Consider the following 20759-nt stretch of genomic DNA (forward strand, 5'->3'; position numbering starts at 1 on the left):
TTTGCTTTTGTTGCCCAGGCTGGAGTGCAGTGGCATGATCTTGGTTCACTGCAATCTCCGCCTCCTGGGTTGAAGCAATTCTCCTGCCTCAGCCTCCCGAGTACCTGAGATTACAGGTGTCCACCACAATGCCCGGCTGATTTTTGTATTCTTAGTAGAGATGGGGTTTCACCATGTTAGGCAAGGCTGGTCTCATACTCCAGACATCTGGTGATCCGCCCCTCTTGGCCTTCCAAAGTGCTGGTATTAAAGGCGTGAGACACCTTGCCCGGCCCCCTTCTTCTTAAAACTTGACTTTCCCCGGTTTCCTTGACTCCACTAGCCTTGTTTCCCTCCTGTTCCTGCCTCTCTGGTTTCATTCCTGTCTCAGGCGATTAGCCACTATTTGGAGCTGGTGATGGGAGTACTAAGAATTTACCGAGACAGTTGTAGGTAAAGAGAGGCAATTTATTAGAAAAAGTATGAAAATATGTTGCAAGGATGCAATGGACAGGCCAGCAAAAAGGGGCTGACTGTAACAAGACACAGTCTTGCTGGGGATTTTATAGAATGTTGCTTCTATCGTGTGCTGAACAGGGCTTTGTGTAGTACTGATAATGCCACGGTTGCAGTGAGCTAACTTGCATTTTTTTTAATCAGCGAAGGGTCTGGTCATAACTTGGGCACAGGAAGACTGTGAGCTATTTGCACAGGAGGGCTATGTGTTCTGGACCATGAAGAAAGGCAGACTTACAGCTTATCTGCTTTTTATTTTTGCTGTCCCCTGTTCCTGCCAGCCTGATTCTTTTTCCCTAATCAGGACTTCACAATTTCCAGTCATCTTGGCTTTGTCATGTTTCTTAACTGGACCTTCGATTGTTGGAATTCTGTAGGACTTGTTCCTAGGCCTCCTTCTCTACTCTCTATTGCCTCCCTAATCAATCTTGCCTAATCCTGTTGTTGCAATGACAAGTCCTCCCCACCCTGGCCTCTGCTCACCTCACCCCCTCTGCCTTGTACCCTTCACCTGCTCTCTTTTAATGTTCCAGCCACTCTGGCCTGCTTGCAGCTCCTCAAATGTGTCATGCTCTTTCTTCACCTCAGGGCCTTTTCACATGATCTATTTTTTTCTGCCTAGAACCATCTTCCTCCCCTTCTTCCAAACTCCCCTGTTGTTTTTAGCTAACTCCAACTTATGCTTTAGATTTCAGCTCAAATAAATACTTTCCCTGGAATATCTTCCACAAATCCCTAAGACTAGGTCAGGTCCTTCTGGTATAGCCTTTTGTAAACAATTCTGCACAATGGTTAAAGGGATGGGCTCTCGAGTTAAACTTTCTAGGTTCAAATCCTGGCTCTGTCACTTACTAGCTATGTTATCTCAGGCAAGTTATTTAACCACTCAGTGGCTCAGTTAATTTATATCATACTAGATCTGTACCCTTTAATTAGATATCATACTAGAACCACCCCATTAGGATTGTAAAGATTAAGTGATTTAATATTGTTGGTGCTGAGTTTAGTGCCTGGTATATAGTAAGTCCTCAACAAATATTAATATTATGATTACTCTTCTCGGTAGCACTTTCACAGTCATAGTTAAACAATGAATTGAGTGATTGATTCTTTAATAATGTTCATCTACTCCATTAGACTTTAAGCTTCATGGAGACAGGGACTGTTGTCTTGTTTACTGCTACTTCCCCTTCACTCAGTAGAACTCTTAACATGTAATAAGACTTAATAAATGTTTTTGCAGTAAAGGAATACACAAATGAATAGATAAGGGAATAAATAGATTTACTTCGTGCAATAGTTATAACAATAAATATAATACAAGCAGGAAGGCTAAGGGCCTAGACTAAGTGTGTCTAGGTGTTCAGGGGAAGTAGAGACTATTTATAACTGGACAGATCAGGAAACCTTTATCCGCGAGGGAGTCCTTTGCCTGGGCATTGAGGATGGGTAGAATCTGAATATGCAGTGATTGTGTGGGGTTAAGGGACAGGAGAAGATGGAGATTAATAAACCAAATAAATGATAGGGTTATTTTGGTTTTGCCAAACACAGAAAAATTGTTTGAAGTAATTACTCCTGTCCATCCCCAAAATTAATTCTCAAAGTTTGACTTGGCATTTTTACTTTTGCATGAGCACTGGAAAATCTCTTGCACTATTTTAACTTATGAAAAAGCAACTGACTTTGGTAGTGAAAATATTATAGATGCTTATTACATATGCGGACTCTTATAAATAAAGTCCAGGTTATGGAGAGCCTTGAGGATCAGTGAAAGTGATTTCCTTTATTCTGACAGCAGGGAAAAATTGAACAGGGTATGTTGTGTGAAGAGTACTTTAGGAAAATCCATCTTGCATCTCTGTAGAGAGGGAGCAGAGAAGTAAAGAAAGGAAGCCATTGCCATGATATACATGAGGGGCAGAGAAGGCCTAGACTGTGTAGTAAGTCAGAAGTGGTGGGATAAATGCAAGATAGTTATGATTATTCTCAGAAGATAACCAGAGTGAGCCTGCATTTGAGTTGAAATAACTGTGAAGAATTTTAGACTCTTAGAATAGTAACAGGACTTTAAGAGACCAACTCCTTCCTCCCAATTTTGAAATTATTGAGTGCAGTCAAATCCCTGGATTTACTGACAAGAAAACAGGCTCAGAGAGATAAAGTGACTTGTGCCACATCACACAGCTAATTAGTGGCAAAATGAGGCTAGAAGTTTGTTTCCAGTTGCCTGGTTAGGTGTCTATAACTTATAATTTGTTTGTTTGTTTGGTTGGTTGGTTGATTTCCCACCAAGAAGATCTCTTAGCTCAAATGGCACTTTCTTCTCAGGAGAATAGACTGCTTTGTTTATAATTTTGCCACTACCATCTATCAGCTGTGTGGCCTCAGTGAATTAATCGTCCTTCTAAGCTTCCGTTTCCATGTCCGAAAAATGGGAGTAATTTAGTAGTATCAGAGGCTCCTTGAGAGGGTTAGAGGGCATAACCCTTGCAGAGAGCTCAGCAGCAGACCTAGAATGTAGTGAGCACGCAGTATGACAGGACTCCTACAGTCATTGTCATCAGCAATTATTACCCACCAATTATAATTAATAACCAATTAATAACCACTGGCAATTATTACCCACAATCCTATCCTACAGTCATTGTCACCAGCAATTGTTACCCACCAATTATAATTAATAGCCAATTAATAACCACTGGCAATTATTACCCACAATCCTATCATACATGGTTGCTCCAACTGTCGGAGGATATCATTGGCTAAAATTTTGAGAATCATTGGTAGATCTCTTGGAGTTCTGACTAACTCAGCTCCTAGCACCTCTGAGCTCTGAGACACTCAGCTCTTTCTAGGCCTAGTTTTCTGATCTCAGAGCTGATGAAGGATTTCTAAGAGAAGAGTTGATCTTAAGCACTGATTGTTTCTCTATTTTTTATTTTATTTTATTTTATTTTAATTTTATTTTATTTTATTTTATTTTATTTTGAGAGATAGGGTCTTGCTCTGTTAGAGGTTGGACTAGAATCATGAAATCATAGCTCACTGCAGCCTCAAACTCCAGGGCTCATGGACTCAAGCCATCTCCCCACCTCAGCCCCCTGAGTAGCTAGGACTATGGGTGCATGCCAGTGCACCTGGCTATTTACAAAAAAAAAAAAAAACTTTTTTTTTTTTTTTTGGTAGAATACAGAGTCTCACTTTGTTTTTCAGGCTGGTCTTGAACTCCTGGCTTCAAGTGATCCTTTCTCCTTGCCCTCTGAAAATGCTGGGATTGCAGGCATGCGTTACCACACCCAGCCAGCACTGGTTGTTTCTAAGAGTTGTAAGAACAGGCCAGTTCCACAGTGAAGCTTCCTGGTGCATAATCACTCTGCAAGAGAACGCCATTAATGGTGGCTTCAGGGAACCCAGATCATTCATCCTTCAGATGCAGTGTTGCTGAGAATCTTGATGACTTATTCCTGGCATATGATGTCAGGCTGTGCATTATTTTCCTCTCACTGTCTTCTAACTTCACAGACAGGAAAATAGAGTCAGAGGAGACCAGGAAGTTTCTCAGAGCCACAAGGCTAATACTGAGGGCTAGGTCATATTTCCCAGCTTTGGTGAGTTTTAGTAGAGAGTGTCCTGGATTTTAATTTAAAAAGAGAGGGAGATTGGGAATGACATCTGATAATGTTCTTTCTTTCTCTGCCTCTGTTTCTCTCTTTGTCTCTCAGTCTTTGTCTGCCCTTTACTCCAGGAATTTTAGAAGAAATATAAACTTCTAGGGAATTTAGTATTAAAGGGTCCCTACTGAAGACAAATTGCCTTGAATGTGGGATGCTGCTCCATGTTTTTAACTGGATGAATATAGACTTTTCCCTCGCATTGGCCAAGTTAAACAGTTTTTGCTTACTTCCTCACAGGTATGGATACCTGTGAGCTGGAAGGTTTATACAATTAATGATGCAGGTTAAAGAAAAGTTGGTCTTTAGGTCTCTACCCAAGTGTTGCAGCAACCCCAAAAGCTGAAGTGAATTTCAGCTCGTGTCACTGTTCCCATTGGTCAGGTCCATTCCATACTGGTTTTCAAATACGTTGATTATCTCCTTTCTTTCAAAGTGGTGGCTTTCTCCTTTCTTTTGAGTGAAGAATCCCTGACATTTGTGTGTAACTGATGACTGTATGTCATCTTCTGCATCCAGAGAACACCCGCCTCCCCATGGTAGGGTCCTTCCTACATCTCCATTTCTTTTGGCTTGCGATCTTGTTGTCAACAAATGAGTCAACATAGATAAGAATGTTAATTTATTAAAAATAGTCTCAGCAGAGGCAGGGGGTGGGGGAAGATGGGGACAGTTTTGGCCAATGGCCTATACAAAAGGGCCAGACATGACTATTTGGAAACATTGTAATTCTTGCTAACTGACCAAAAAAAGGATGCACTGCCAACATTGGGAAATCGTAGAAAGATATGGAGCCAGCTCTAGTCCTTCTAGTATGTGAGTCCTTCCTTGGTTATCAGATTCAAAGGGAGGCTCATTAACTCTTCAGTTACTAAGTCTCATCTCCTTGATTAACTGCCTCAGTAGGGAACCAACTGAGGTTGGGGCCTGAAAAGACTACTTTGCCTCCTAAATACCTGACTCATTCTGTATTAGGCTGTTCAATACCCACAAAGACATACTGTCTTTCAAAAAGGAAGATAAAACTTCCAATAGAAAATTAAGCAGTACATTGCTATGATTTCCCCACAGCAGATGCATCTGGTCTTAAACAACTACTATAACCTAAATTGCAAAGCATTTCCCCCAAACCATTGAGTTGCAGAATTTAAAAAATGTGTTTGATTGCCAAATTTGCAAGTTGGATCAGTTTTCCAGTTTTCCACTGAGGAAGAGGAAAAGGTGGCAGTTGTCAGCTGGCGATTGAAATACAATTTTCCCTGGCGTGTAAATCTTGCCTATCATCAGTGTGTTATCCTGGCCATGCTTACCTGGCGCTCCCTCCAACACTGCAGCCAAAGCCTGCCCTTCTGGATGGTTGCATTCTGGATTCTATTGACAATCAGAGTAATAATTATTGCAGCCTGCATTTCTGGAGTTCTTCATGCCTTTTAATCTCATTCGAGTCTCAGAACACTCTGTGAGAGAATTAGGGGAGGTACAATTATCCCCATTTTACAGATGGGAAAACTTGGACTCAGAGAAGACAAATTACTTACACAGGACACAGTTAGTTTCCAGTAATCCTAGATCCTAACCCATATCTTGTGTCTCTTAGTCTAGCATTCTTTTCACAACAACACATGGGCATAGAAAAGCTACAAGGAGAGGAGTGTGCACAAAGTAGATTGTCTTGGTCCTCAGACCTTCTAGGGTGGAGGTTATTCCATGTGACACCCTACTTTTTAAATGAAAAAATGTCAAAAATGATTCATCTCATCACCAAAAAGCTATTTTCATCATCAGCATTATAAAAGGAATTTTAAAAAATCAACACATAAGGCCAGACATGATGACTTACGTCTATAATCCTGGCACTTTGGGAGGCTGAGGCAGGAGGATTGCTTGAGGCCAGGAATTCAAGACCAGCCTGGGCAATAGAGTGAAACTCTGTCTCAAAAAATAAAAAAAATAAATAAATAAAATAAAAAGAACTCGATGAATAAGATGGGATATATAATGATACTAATATTCTATGTTATGCACTATAATATGAAATAGTACTGTAAGATACAACTTACATTTTTATAACCAAGTCCAGCAGTTTTCATACTAATGGGTCATAGTCCATTAATATGGGTCATGATGTCCATTTAATGGGATGCTACCAGAATTAACTTAAAAATGGGGTAAGATACTCTACAATAGAATTGAAAATACCAAAGTATATTGCATGTAGTGAAACTGAATAGTGTTCTCTGAGTCTTTTTGTTCATAAATTATGTGTATTTCTTACTCAAACATCTGCTACCTTTGTCCTATTTACAGGCACCATTCTCAGCCTCTCAACCCCCATTCCTCTACTGTGACCATTTCTTCACCCAAAGGTCTGGGCAGAGAATGCTAAGTTGATTCCTTCATGCTCCTCCTTCCTTTTCTGTCTCTATTGAAAAGGTTCTTGTGTAGGATGACCTTCAAGACAGGGCTTGTGAGTTCTTTTTCCTTGTTTAAGAAATAAATTGCTATATATCTAAACCATCATATTTCCATTTCAGGCCAACCAACTCAAACTTGAAGACATGAAACCCCCAAGGAGAACCACTTTGTGCCTCATGTTTGTTGTGATTTATTCTTCCAAAGCTGCACTGAACTGGAATTTCGAGTCTACTATTCATCCTTTGGTGAGTATATCCATATCTGCTATAATTTTTCTTATCACATTTTTCTGATTTCCTGACTGACAATGGTTCTTACAAAAAGTTTAGGGAGAAAAAACTTTAGGGGGAGAAAAAAATTCTTCTCATAATTGCAACATAAGAAAAAATGTTGCAAATGAGGAGAAGGGGTGAATGTAAACCTAGGTCAGTGTATTTGCTGGGCTACCACTTGCTATATTCTGAAATAAGTGGTGGTGTCAAGGGAACATCAACGTAGCTTCAAGAGAGACCTCCCAGGGTTCCTTCCTTCACTAAATTACAACCACTAGGCCTAAGTCTTCCACTCTGTTAAACTGACAATAACAACAAAGCAGATTTGAAGGATTGAGCAGAATGTATGTTCTCAAAGGATTTGTTTTAACTGGGACATCAGGCTAGGACACATTCCAAAAGACATTAATCTGCGTGTGTGTGACAATCACAGACTGATATAGCTGAAGGGACCATAGACATCATAGAAGACCTTTGCTGACAAATTGTTCAGGTGGTTTTGTCTTTGGAAAGTCAATGAGAGTTTAGCTTAAGTAAAGGGAGGGATAAGTATCCCCTTATTCCTTATGGGAATTTTCAGATTATTCCTTACTTAGCTTCTCCCTGCACCTCAGACAGGGCATGTTACTGGTTGGGAATCTTTGAAGACTGATGTAATTCTCTCTGTCTCAATTTCTTCATCTGTACAACGATGCTAATAGTAGTACTGATTTCCTTTTATTGTTATGAAAATTAAATGAGTTCATATCTATAAGATGCTCTAGAACGGTGTCTGGCACATAATAAATGTTATGTAACTGCTGTTTGCTGTTATTGTTCCTCTTATTGTAGTAGTATTTTCCACTTTTTTGTTTTACAAATTTCAGTTCTATTTTTTTGTCAGTCACTGTTGTTAGAGATTCATTGGTATGTTTTTAGCATTGTAAAATGCCACTCTTTGTCCTACTTTGTATGTTTTAATTATTTGTCTGCTATTCCAATTGTCATTTCTGCTTTTGTTTGTGTGTTTGCCTGATTTTTGTTCTTTATTTATTCAAGCCTTTATATACCACTTTGTTTTATGATTCTCTTGTAAACAATGTGCGTTTGATTTTTTTTCTTTTAAGCCAAACTTGAGCAAGTAAATTTGTATAATTTATTCCCACTGATACCATTTTCAAAATGCTTGATCTTACCTTCAGGATTTTGTTTCATGACTTCATGTACTTTCTTCCTCTTTCCATTTTTGGTTCTTTCATTGTTTGACCTAGGTTGTCTTTGTCTTTTCTTTATTTCTCTCATGACTTGGGGGATATATATGGTGTGTCTCCTCTTCCAAACCTCAGCGTGCAGGGTACAACCTGTACACTCATACATGATAGCCTTCCCATTTAAATAGAGAAGGGAAACATTTAAGCTTCTTGTGAATTCACATAGTCAGTGCAGAGCTCTGGCTATCCAAGGCAGGTGGGGTAAAAGCTAGGGCCTGAGGTGATCTCAGCAATGGGGTTAGCTTTGCCTCTGTTCCAGCACTTCTTAGTGCTCCTGGCTTCAGCAGTGCCTTCTCTCTATGTCACATCTGCCCTCCTAGTGATGGCCCTGGCAAAGCCCTTTTATCTGCCGGGTGATGAAGGCTGGTCAGGGGATAAGCTGACCTCCTAGGGATCTTGGTGGAATGTGAAATCCATCTCCTTGGAAGCTCCTACCACTCACCTCAAAGGACCCCACTTTTCTTTGGTAGATCTACCCTTCAAGGTATAATGTCTTCATGCAACCCAAAGGCTGAGGACTCGCATTGGAAAAGTGCACTTCAGCCTGCCTGATCAGTTTATACTGCCCTAAGCTGCAACCCAGTTCCCATGACTGACCTTCTACCATCTTAAATGCCTCATGCATGCAACATCTGGTGATGGGCTTGGTTTTTGAAATTGTGATAAAATACGCCTAACGTAAAATTTAACATCTTGAAACCATTTTTAGGCATACAGTTTAGTAGTATTAAGTATATTCACATTATTGTACAACTAATTTTCATAATTTTTTCATTTTGTAAAACTCAAACTCTATTCCCATTTGACAATAACTCCTCATTTCCTTCTCTACTGACAGCTGCTGGTTACTACTATTCTAATTTCTATCTATTAATTTGGTGATTCCAGATACCTCACGTAGGTGGAATCATATAGTATTTGTCTTTTTGTGGCTGGCTTATTTCACTTAGCATATTGTCCTCAAGGTTTATCTATGTTGTAGCCTGTTTCAGCACTTCCCCGCTTTTTAAGGCTGAATAATGTCCTATCGTACGTATGTCTATATTTTGTTTGTCCATTCATCCATCCACGGACATGAGTTGTTTCCATCTCTTGGCCATTGTGAATAATGTGCCTATGAACATGAATATACACATGTGGGGTGAAGGGCTTTTAAAGGGTGATGATGTAGCTCAGTGCTCCTCAAGCTGTCATGTGAGCATGGATCTGCCCAGAGACCTTCTTCAAATGCAGATTTTAGCTTAGGATGCCTGGGTGGGGCCCAGGATGTTGGCTTTCAGACATGCTGCCCTGGATCCTGCTCCAGTGACCATCTTAGAGTTACAGGCTGTACATGCTCAACTTTGATGTCAGGTGTGAGTGGAAGCCCAGCTCTGACTCTCATTAGCTCTGGAAACTGTCAACTTTCTTCGTTTCCCTGAGTCTGTTTCCTCTACATGAGAATAAATCGTATCTCCTTCATCTGTTTGTTGTGAGGCTTCAATGTTCTCCATGCAACCCACAGCACAGTGACTAGCACAGAGTCCAAGTGCTTATGAATTTGTAGTTATTTTTAATATTCTAGTATTAGGTTGGTGCAAAAGTAATTGCAGCTTTTGCAATTACTTTTGATACAAATAAACCCCTCTGAATATGCTTACGTGAGGAGACATTGCTAAAGGATTCTTGCTCAGACAGTTTTCGAACACAGAAGCAAAGATGTTAAATCGGAGTTTCAGGTCAAGAAAAAGAGGTGTGTGTGGCAGGGTTCGGGTGGGTAGGGTTAAGATTCGGGAAAGCAGGAGTCTTTGCTTACCTCCTCGTTTGCCATCCTGTTCCCTGGGAATTTTCTTCTTCATGAATAAAAAGCCACCTCTCATTCCTGACTGACTACCCACCCCCACTCCAGGCCACCCTGCCCCACCACCACTGCAATTATTTGTGAAGTCATCATGTCCGACAGGTGGGGCACTTCCTGGAATTGGTGACCTTGTCTTTTCTGGCTGAAGCTTTGCCTTCAGGAAATTCCCTCTGGACAGTGCTGTCCACTGTGGCTCAGACAGTCCCCTGGGGACCTCTACACACATGGAGCAGGCAGGGGGAGGTCCAATTGGAAGCTCTGTTTTCTTGTCTGAAGTAAATGCACTGCCGAGCACTGGGAGCCCTGGCCAACCTATGCTCCCTTCTGAGTTCTACCCAGCACCCAAAGTGTAAGAGGAAAGGCAAGTGCTGGAGTCCTACAGTTCCCCAAACTGGGATGACATGAAGACTCAGGATGGTAAGGCTGGTCCCCAATGAGCCCCATGCCAGCAGGATACACGGCACTCACCACTACCAGAGACTGCACTGAGCACCTGACATGTCTCAGCACTTATTATTTTTCATAATGTAAGAAACAGAGGATTCGAGGGAGTGAATGACATCTCCTAAAAATCTGAAACTGTGGGATTCACTTCTTGGTGTGACCATTTGCTCTATTCAAATCAGGTCCCGTGACTTGGCAGCCAGATCTTTGTACCTCCTTGAATCTGGGGACGGTCAAGAGCATTTACCCGTCTCCATCCCAACACCTCAAAAGCTTCATTGCCATCAGTGTGCTTTTTCCTCCATTATCTCCAATGATTGTAGGGCTTAAAATAGGAAGTAGCCTTTTCTCACTGGACAACAAAGAGGCTGTAGGTGACAGAGCTATGGAAGCGGCACTTGCAAAGATGTGCCCTGAAAGTTCCAGATGATCACCACAAAGATTCAGGAAATCTTCAGAAAGTAGTGTTTCCAAAAGATGGCCTCATGTCAGCAGATGCACTGCTTGAAAAGGCAGTTTTCTGCACCTCACCCCAGACCTACTGAATCACACTGGGGCAGGGGAGACCAATGATCCTGATTCTTACAAAGAGTTGAAATATGCTGCATTAGATAATTGAAATATACCTTGATTTTAACATGTGACTGACAAGACAAGAGGCAAGACCTCAATGCTTTAGTCCTACTGGAAAGCAGACAGAATGAAAACTCGACCTGGGAGAACTGCCCAAAGGTGACCACTGGCAGTCAACTTCTCCTGTGTTGTCTGAGTCCCCTAACTGCTGCCTCGAAGTGTGGACAGAGAAAGCTCCCAGTGGCCACTCCCTCCTCCCCACCAGGCCCCAGAGAGGATGGAGGCAGAAAAGCACGAAGAACCTTCCCTTTGCCTGGGCAGAAAGCCAAAGCATTCTCCACAGGAAGCTGGGCCGGAACCAGTCCTATACATTGACTTTGCACCTTCAGTTCCTGCATATTCAAGGACATCTAAAATAACTTCACTGCAAATAAAGCAGCAACTGGGCTTTTGAAATTCCAATCATCATCCATCATTTCTCTATTTATTTCTTCAAGTACATTTATGAACTATCAAGTACACAGTCCGTCCCCATTTCTTAGTGACTTTAATACATTCCTCAATCAGTACCTCCTAAGGGCACCAGTGAGGGGAATGGGTAAACCTCACATGGAGTGGTAAATTGCAGACATCTGATTTTTTCCTAAAAATGTAACTTAGTAAGAGGAGGGAGACCAGCCAAGAGAACTGTTCACTGGAAACGAGGAGGGAATAGGAAGAGGTTATACAGACAGACAGAGAAACGGCTCTGGGTAAAGAGAGACCGGCTCCCTGAGACAAAGGCAGTTTCCCAGGTCTCTGCTGATAAGATGATGCAGTGCCTGCGTGGACAAGTGCAGACTCTGGAGCCGGCTGGGTTTGAATCCTGCTCTGCCATTAAAATCTGTGTGATCCTAGGCAAGTTACTGGACCTCTCTGTGCCTGTGCTTTCTTATTAGTGAAATGTGGATAATAACAGCATCTACCCTTGTCTTGGCACAGGGTGTTAAATACATCTTAGGAAGTATTATGTTTGTCACTGTGATGATGTGAGATAACTAGAAAATAGTGGTAGACAACCCTGACGGCAGAGTGAGCTCTGCCCCAGGTGGCGGTCATGGATGCGTGGAGTTCAGGGTAAAGCACAGATCTCTGTGGGCAGGGGTTATCTGGGAGACTTCAGAGAGGTGGGGCTTTTCTATTGAGTGTGAAGGGAGTTTGGGGTGGAAAATACATCACAGGAAAACCTGTAGGCAGGCAGGGATCAGCTAGGAAATCCATGTCAGGTCAAGGTATGGGGTAGGCTCTGTTACCAGCTGCAGAACTGGTGGTGATCCCATGAGTGAAACTGATCAATGCCTATTCTTTAACAAAAAGGCTACAGGATGAAGGCGATGAACTTCACAGAAATGTACCAGGTGGCAGGTGCAGCATGATGCCCGCAGAACATCTTGATGCCCCCTCCCTGAATAGCATTTACCATGTAACCAAAATTACTTTCAGTGCCTTACATTTATTAATCATTTGGTCCTCGCATCAACGTTCTGAGATAAGCTATATTCATCCCCATTCTATAGGTAAGAACTGAGGCACAGAAAGATTAAGTGATTTGCCCAAGGCCATACAGACATTTTATGATGGAGCTAGGATTTGAACTCAATGTCTGCAGAGTCCTTACTTTTAGTCACCACACTGTATAATAATAGCTAAAATGTATTAAGAACTTACTATATGCCATACTGTAGTTTGCTTAGTTCTCATAACAAACCTATGAAGTTGATATTATTCCCATTGTACAGGAAAAAAAACCCTGAAGCTCAGCAAGGATAAGTAACTTCCCCAAGGTCACAAAGCCACAGAGTAAGTGGCACAGTCTTGCACCCAGGCAGTCTGACTCTAGAGCAGGCTCTCTTAGTTCCTACTGCAGAAACCAGCAATAGAACCATCCAGGAGAAAAAGGATTAGACGCAGAAAAAATAATTTCTAAGCACACACGATGGTTAAAGAGCCCTAATACAGCAGGAAGATTGGGGTTAGGACAGGCTGAGCGTTGAGAAGGAGGTCGTGAGACTTGTCTCGAAGGTCACTGGGAAGTCAGGCGGGGAGTACAAGTTTAGAACATTATAATAATTTATATATTTTGACAGGATTCAAACTGCAGAACTCTGAGAAAGTCAGATATGATGATTTCTTCTGTTCCTGGTCTAGAGACTGGTCTAAAAAAATGAATTCCTAGGTCACACTACAGTAACAACTCTACTTCATTTTACAAACCATTTCATTGCTATGTGCCCAGCATCCACGGGACACATGGTGCTATCCCAAAGTCTGCAGCCTTAAGCTCAGCTCCAACATTTAGGGGTATCTAAGCGGGGAGCCACAGTGAAAAGTCTTCTCTAACATTAATTGACAACTTTCTCAAATGTTCTTTTCAGAGTCTTCATGAACGTGAACCAGCTGGTGAAGAGGCACTGAGGCAAAAACGAGCCGGTATATAAACTCTTGCTTGGCAATCCCTTTTATAAGTTGACTCAAATGATATGTGTTGCAACTTTTTAAAACATCGTAGTCTACATAATTCAGTCTCCAATCACATCAGGGTCATATAGTGCAGTGTGATTTCCAAAAATAATTACTAGGAAGCTCCGTTCTCTACCAAATGACAGTAACTGGATCATAACAACACGTAAGAACCCCCCTTCCCTCCCCATTGCCATCGCTGCTCCTCACATTCTTAGGATTTTTCTGTGGCTCTCTCCTCAGCTGCCCTCCCGCACCACAAAATGGCCTACTTCTCTGCCCACCATCCAGAAGCCTTTCTTTTTGCCTTTAAAAAAAAAAAACTTCTTTCACTTAGGACTTTATCTTGTGAAGCAATCTAACCACGAGGCTCAAGTCCTCCTCCTGTTTCCCACTCCAATTTTCCCACTCACTTCTAAAGCAGTGATCTGGAAAATACAAGATTCAGCCCTTTGGAGGGTTAGGGGTAGGTGAAGAGCTGCAAATTCTGAAACACCGACCCTTAAATCCCATCCTGAGTGAACCCTGCACACGTGTCAGGTCAGGGCCACAGGCTGGGTATTCCCAGGACCTGGTGCTCCCACTCCCAGCACAGACCTTCAAAAGCACAAATCAGATCCTGTCATTTCCCCCCATAGAACTCTTCATGGGCTCCCTTGGCCTTGGAACAAAAAGCCAATCCTCTGCTCGTGACTCACCAGGCCTTCCGTGCCTTTCCCACCTGATCTTCTGTTCTCTTTCACGTCATCAACACCCTGCCCATTATCCCCCTTTGTTTATCTGGGAGACCCCCACTGAAGCCTCAAGTCCTATGAACTCCTGCCCTGTTAGGCCTTCCATCCATTCCCCAGATCATCAAAGACTGCTTTTCCTGGGTTCCCGTTCCCATTGATACATTTCCATTCACAACATTTGTCCCAGAGCAGTGTCATTATTTTACCTCCTGTTTGCCACCCCCAGTAGAGGAGAGCTCACCTGAGTTCTCCTCATCTCTGTAGCCTGGCATCAAGCTCAGTTTCTTTCTCAACCAGTGAGCGAACAGATGAAGCACTTGCACATTCACATTATAGCACCTTTCTGAATTCCTGTCGGAAACGGTCTGCTGTCTGAGTGGCTGTACCAACTATCTAGAAGGAAAAATTTTTCACCCTATCACATTAGGATGGAATCATTTTTTCAGGCATGTGTGACTTGATCTAGTGAGTCTAAAAGAGACAGTAGGCTGCCAAAGAGGGCGGGCTTACCCTGAGATCAGAGTGGAAGCATCTGTTTGAGCCTTTCACGGTGCAGTGGCCAGACTCAACTGTTGTCCAGCGCTTGAAATGAGAATTTGACCACATTTTATTAAGCTCTTAAAATACTAATTGGAAGATCATACCACTGTTGGTTTTCCCTCTCTCCCTTTCTCCTCCCTTCCTTTTCTTTTCCATTTCAGCCTTCGTTTTCTTAGCCCTGTGGGATCCCACGCTCCCTTTCTCCCTCCTTCCCCGAAGTGGTCTATGGCACAGTCTATATGTTCTGTGCTCTAAAACAGGTATCACTACCTCTACCCCATCCCGACAACCCTTTAAACTTTTCTGCACTCTATGACAGGAACAAAGCCAGAGATGTGCTCATTTGGTATTTTGAAAGATTTTGGCTTTTTAAAATCAAACTAGTGGCCAGTGAGTTCCAGCTCCAGGCTTCTGCCAAATTCTTCTAAGGCTCAGGCTGCTGGCTTCCTCAGGAGCAGTGGGTGACTACAGCTGTAAAAGAAAGGTCTTCCTGCACTTCTGAGCCAGGCTGTTTATGACCCGTGGTGACAACGTGAGGGGTAGCCCTTGGGGAGGAAACCATTTCTACATCTAAGGATTTGACATTCCAAAATTTTTCCAGGTGTGTTTTCATTGAAAACAATCGTGACAATGTTAAATCAACATGAAAAGATGTTTTCCATTTATTATACATGGTCCGCTGTGTTCTTGGGCCTCTAGAGTCATTTGGGAAGTGTTAAGGAATCAACCCATCATCTGCAGAAGATGGATTGGCCTTGGTACTTTTACAAAATCGCTGAAGTAAGAAATGGCCATAGAAAAACCTAGGCACTAGGCCCCAGATACCCAGAATGTTAAGTTGCAATTAACAACATGACTCAGCGTGGTGTCTCCCGCCTGTAATCCCAGCACTTTGGGAGGCCAAGGTGGGCAGATCACGAGGTCAGGAGTTCGAGACCAGTCTGACCAACATGGTGAAACTCCGTCTGTACTAAAAATAGTAGTAGTCCCAGCTACTCAGGAGGCTGAAGCAGGAGAATCACTTGAACCCGGGAGGCGGAGGTTGCAGTGAGCTGAGATCACACCACTGCACTCCAGCCTGGACGACAGAGCAAGACTCCATCTCAAAAAAAAAAAAAAAAAAGAACACGACTCTACCAGAAAATGACGAAAGGAAGCAACAGAAAATGTTACCTTTAGCAGGATGCCACATGGAGGTGTCTGTGTTCTGCTTGGTGGGTGTGTTAGTTAAGTGAGGTGTTAGAACGGGGCTCTGATTTTCAGAGTGCTATTCCCTTTCACATACACATACCTCTCCCTTTCTGAAGCCTGGATGCCAGAAGGATACAAAGGTTCTAAGAGAAAAACAACTAGGTCAGGAATTTTTTTTTTGAGTCACTGGACAAAATCTTTAGCATTTGGAATAGAATCATCTTTAAAGATAGGATCAATACTTATATTTATTCTCAGCACACTATGAATTTCTACTCATGTGACTGGTCAGTTACATAACCTAACTGGCCCCCTGAATTTATATGTGTGTGTGTGTGTGTGTGTGTATATATATATATATGCATGCATATGTATGTGTATATGTGTATACATGTATATGTGTGTATGTGTGTGTGTGTGTATACTGTTGTCCTTCCCTTGGTATCCATGGGGGATTGGTTCCAGGAACCCCTCAGATACCAAAATGTTCATATGCTGAAGACCCTAATATTAAATTTTGTAAATTTGCATATAACCTATGTACATCCTTGCATATGTTTTAAATTATCTCTAGATTATTTATAATACCTAGTACAATGTAAATGCTATGTAAATAGTTGTTGTACTGTACTTTTTAAGTCATAGTGACAAGAAAAAAAGGCTGTACATGTTCGGTATAGACACAATTTTTAAAAATATTTTCCATCTGAGATTGGTTGAATCCATGGATGCAGAACCCACAGATACAGAGGGCTAATTGTATTATATTACATATATATGTATTACATATATATGTATCACATATGTATGTCACATTTACACACACACACATATATCTCGGAGTTATTACCTTATAGGGTTGTTAGGAAGATTAAATAAGGTTATGTTAATATTACTTTAAAAATGTTAATTGGATTATCTGGTGTTTATTTTTTCTTTTAATAGTTTTTTAAAGAAATTTAAAACAAAGAAAATCAATTTATTTATAAAATAGTGTTGCATTTGAAAGGGCCTCATCTACCTCCAATCCAGAGAAGGTATTCTGTACTACTTGAAGGCAGGGGCACAGATGCTGTGATATAGGAGTTAGCATTTTAGGAAAACTCTCTCAAAATTCTCTCAGGAAAAAGAAGCCTGCGTGAAACCTAGAGGCGAGAAAAAGCATGGAGCTGCCTGTTAGGACAATGAGTGGCTGTAAGGGAGCAGAGAGAAATAAGAATGGGGGAAAGATCCCGAGTCAGTCACGATTCCATCAGGAAGTGGATTCTGGATCAGCTGAGCGGCTAGCACAGAGAGGCGACTAATGAACTCACTTAAGTGAAAAGTATCGGCCGGGCGCGGTGGCTCACGCTTGTAATCCCAGCACTTTGGGAGGCCGAGGCGGGCGGATCACGAGGTCAGGAGATCGAGGCCATCCTGGCTAACATGGTGAAACCCCGTCTCTACTAAAAAATACAAAAAAAATTAGCCGGGCGTGGTGGCGGGTGCCTGTAATCCCAGCTACTCGGGCGGCTGAGGCAGGAGAATGGCGTGAACCCGGGAGGCGGAGCTTGCAGTGAGCCGAGATTGCGCCACTGCACTCCAGATTGGGCGACAGAGCGAGTCTCCGTCTCAAAAAAAAAAAGAAAAGTATCCCCATGGTTATGGCTAAATAAATTACACGAAGATACACGAAGAAATTAGTGCTTGGGAGACCAGCCAGGACGCTCGGCAGTCTAGACATGCGACTCTGCCATGGAGTAAGATAGGAAAGAAGCAGAGGAAATGCTCGCCAAAGACATTTAGAAAAACACAGCAAAAGGTCTTGGACAGATGTGATTTGGGGATGAAGGACAGCAATAATCCCTGTGACTCTTCGGGAAGTGCACAAACCTGGGAGACGGTGCTTTGGGGAGGTCACAGGTAGAGACCAGAGTTGGAAGGAAAAGCTTGTCCTGGAGGATTGCAGATAAGCTCCAAATTTAGTCTTATGGGAACTCTTCATGGGGGAATGAAAGTGGGTGTTTCTTATTGGTTAGAAGTAATGCAAATATCAACTGGCCAAGTTCTCCACTCCAGGTTTCTGACAGTAATTGGGAAGGGGGCATGTCTTGGAGCCTGGTGCTAAAGAGCCCCAATTGATTATTCTTTGGCTTTAAAGGAATAACTGATGAGAGGCAAAACAGCAAGAGAGGGGGATTCAGGATGTCCAAATCCTGCACAAAAGGATGGGCTCACATTTTCACATCTATTTAGTCAGAGTAAGGTTCCTCCCAGATTGGGTCTCTGGCTGCTAGCATGGAAATCCTGCCCTTTCTGCAGGCCTAGCAACCTGAGTGTGCTGGCCCTTTTAGATCTGGGTCGAGGAAATGCCATGCACTTCCCAGGTTGAGGAACAGACTTTTGGGTTTTCATGGTTGCAGCCTTTCTGGTGATGACATGTGGCCCTGAGTGCTCTGAGCCGGCAGTGGTGGTGGTGGAGTGAGATAAAAGATCTGGTGCTCTCAGGCTGGTGTGTGGAGTTGGTTTTAAGCTTGACATTTAATATTGGGAGTGTTTTGCTTTTTTAAAGTTTTTCTGATTAATGTTTTTCTTTTTTGTTTGTTTGTTTAACTATAACAAAGGTGAAGCCTGATAGGAATAATGTTAGCATTTCTTTTTTTTTTTTTTTTGGACAGTCTCGCTCTGTCACCCAGGCTGGAGTGCAGTGGTGCGATCTCGGCTCACCACAACCTCTGCCTCCCAGGTTCAAGCGATTCTCCTGCCTCAGCCTCTCGAGTAGCTGGGATTACAGGTGCATGCCACCACACCCGGCTAGTTTTTTGTATTTTTAGTAGAAACAGGGTTTCACTTTGTTGGCCAGGATGGTCTCCATCTCCTGACCTCGTGATCCGCCCGCCTTGGCCTCCTAAAGTGCTAGGATTACAGGCGTGAGCCTCTGCGCCGGGGCCTTAATGTTAGCATTTCTTGACCTATCAGCACACATCTGCATAAAATATAATAATTATATTTATGATAATCAGAATTACTATTTTACGGGCAACTATATGCCAGACACTTTGTTAGAGGTTTTCATGTACGATTCCAGCTCTTTAACAATAATCCTGCAGAGAAAATACTACCTTTCATTTACCGATAAGCAAAGTGTGGCTCACAGAGTTAAATGACCTGCCCAAGTCAGAAGGCATTCCTCCCCCATTCTCTCTGGCTCCAAAGTCCATGCTCATAGCTATGAGTTATAGTTTTCAACATGTGTTCCTGGTTGGCTCATGAAGTCTCATTTCATGGTTCTTGGAGCAGCTTTGTAGAGTAAGGAAGACTGGTAGATCTGCCTTCCTCTTACTAGGTAAGATGGGGCTAACTTTGATGATTTGGGTATATGGATAGCTAGTGGAATGAATTCTCTTCCCTAGACTTCACAGTGTGGTGTTTGATGACACAGTCCTGCCCACTTTCTCCTCCATCTACACCTGCCAGGTAGCCCATAGCCTTGGGTTCTGATGATTTTCTTCTTTGTGAACAACTCTTTCTGAAACCTGAAGAGAGAGTAAGATCCCTTCACTGCATCTGCGGAGCAATCACACAGTAGTAGACAGACAATGCTGCCAAATTGCCACCTTCTAGAATATGTCAAGAAACAAGCCAAATAGTAGGTATCTTTTGATATTTACTTGCTAAGACCAACAGGGAGAAACAGGAGAGCCAAACCATCAATGGTAAAATTGCACTGGCCCTTTTAATCAAGAGGAAGCCACATCAACCAATCTCTTTTCTCCTGGGTGAAGTTAGCAGGCAAGAAGTTAATTTACCCATCTACTTAAGCTCTGGCTCTGACAAAGCATAGTTCCCATTAGTGTTTCCAGGCAAAAGTAGAATTGTTAGCTTAAACAGCTGTGATTAAGACCCAAATATCTTGGTTGCAGTTTGTGGCCAACTTTCCAGAAATGTCCCTGTAAGATAAGTGCTGTGTGGCTGGCAGTGATTTATGGGAAAGGAGAGGGGAAATCCTGGTTGTCTTGTGCCTCCTGGGTCTGCTGATAGGCCTCTGTCTGTGACACTGATGACACCTGGAATTGGCTACCTTCCACACAGGGCATCAGCGAGCCAGAAAAATCCAGACAAACAATGCCAGGGGCAAAGAAAACACATTAAATTATCAGTATTCAGACATCCTGAGGAGCAGAAGAGGACGGGAGTGCATCCAAAACACACACACAGAAGTTGAGGAACTGTCCTCGTGTCTCCTGGTCCCTGGTAGTCTGGGGAGGGACAAGGAATGTTACTTTCCAGGCTCTGAAGTCCTCAGGTTGAGTGGGACAGGTGGGTTTGGCATTTCTAACCCTAAACTCTGGGCCTTCTGAGGGAGTGAGGTGAGAGAGCCTCTGACCCCACCGCTATGTGGGTCATGCTGATCCCTGAGCATCTAAGCTGCTCCTGAGGTGCTGATCCTGTCACCTCGGTGCATTACAGGGAAACAAGGCTCAGCCATAGCCTCTATGTTCTGTTTGCCTATAGGACCATGATACTGTTCCAGGCTTCAGATGAGAAGAAATGACCCAATTTCAAGTGTGTACTGGGGGATCAAGGGCATCTTCTTGCTATTCCTCAAGCAAGCCGAGAGGGTTGCTATCTCAGGGCTTTAACACCTGTTTACTCTTCCTAGAGTGACATTATCCGGATAGCTTCCTGGTTCACCCCTTACTTCATCTGAGTCTCTTCTCAAAGTTTACTGCTTGAGAAAGGTCTTTTGTAATCATTCTACAAAAAAATAAAAAACAAAAAATAACCGTCCCTGTTGTCCCCATCACTCTGTTTCCTTGCCTTCCTTTATTAAATTAAAATGTAAACTTATC

At 42.6% G+C, this 20759-nt stretch overlaps 1 protein-coding gene across 4 annotated transcripts in view; it reads left to right on the plus strand.

The window, feature by feature from the left end:
- ADGRF5 (adhesion G protein-coupled receptor F5) overlaps positions 1-20759 on the plus strand; it is a 102214-nt gene that overhangs the window by 40873 nt on the left and 40582 nt on the right. For all 4 annotated transcript variants that reach the window (XM_003254202.2, XM_030803299.1, XM_003254201.2 and 1 more), the window contains exons 2-3: positions 6704-6829; positions 13378-13432. In XM_003254202.2, coding sequence (XP_003254250.1) covers positions 6728-6829; positions 13378-13432 — 157 coding nt within the window. In that variant the 5' untranslated portion in view covers positions 6704-6727. The remainder of the gene's footprint in view (positions 1-6703; positions 6830-13377; positions 13433-20759) is intronic.

Source organism: Nomascus leucogenys, chromosome 22a (genome assembly GCF_006542625.1).
Source record: "Nomascus leucogenys isolate Asia chromosome 22a, Asia_NLE_v1, whole genome shotgun sequence".
In the NCBI taxonomy this organism is placed as follows: Eukaryota; Metazoa; Chordata; class Mammalia; order Primates; family Hylobatidae; genus Nomascus; species Nomascus leucogenys.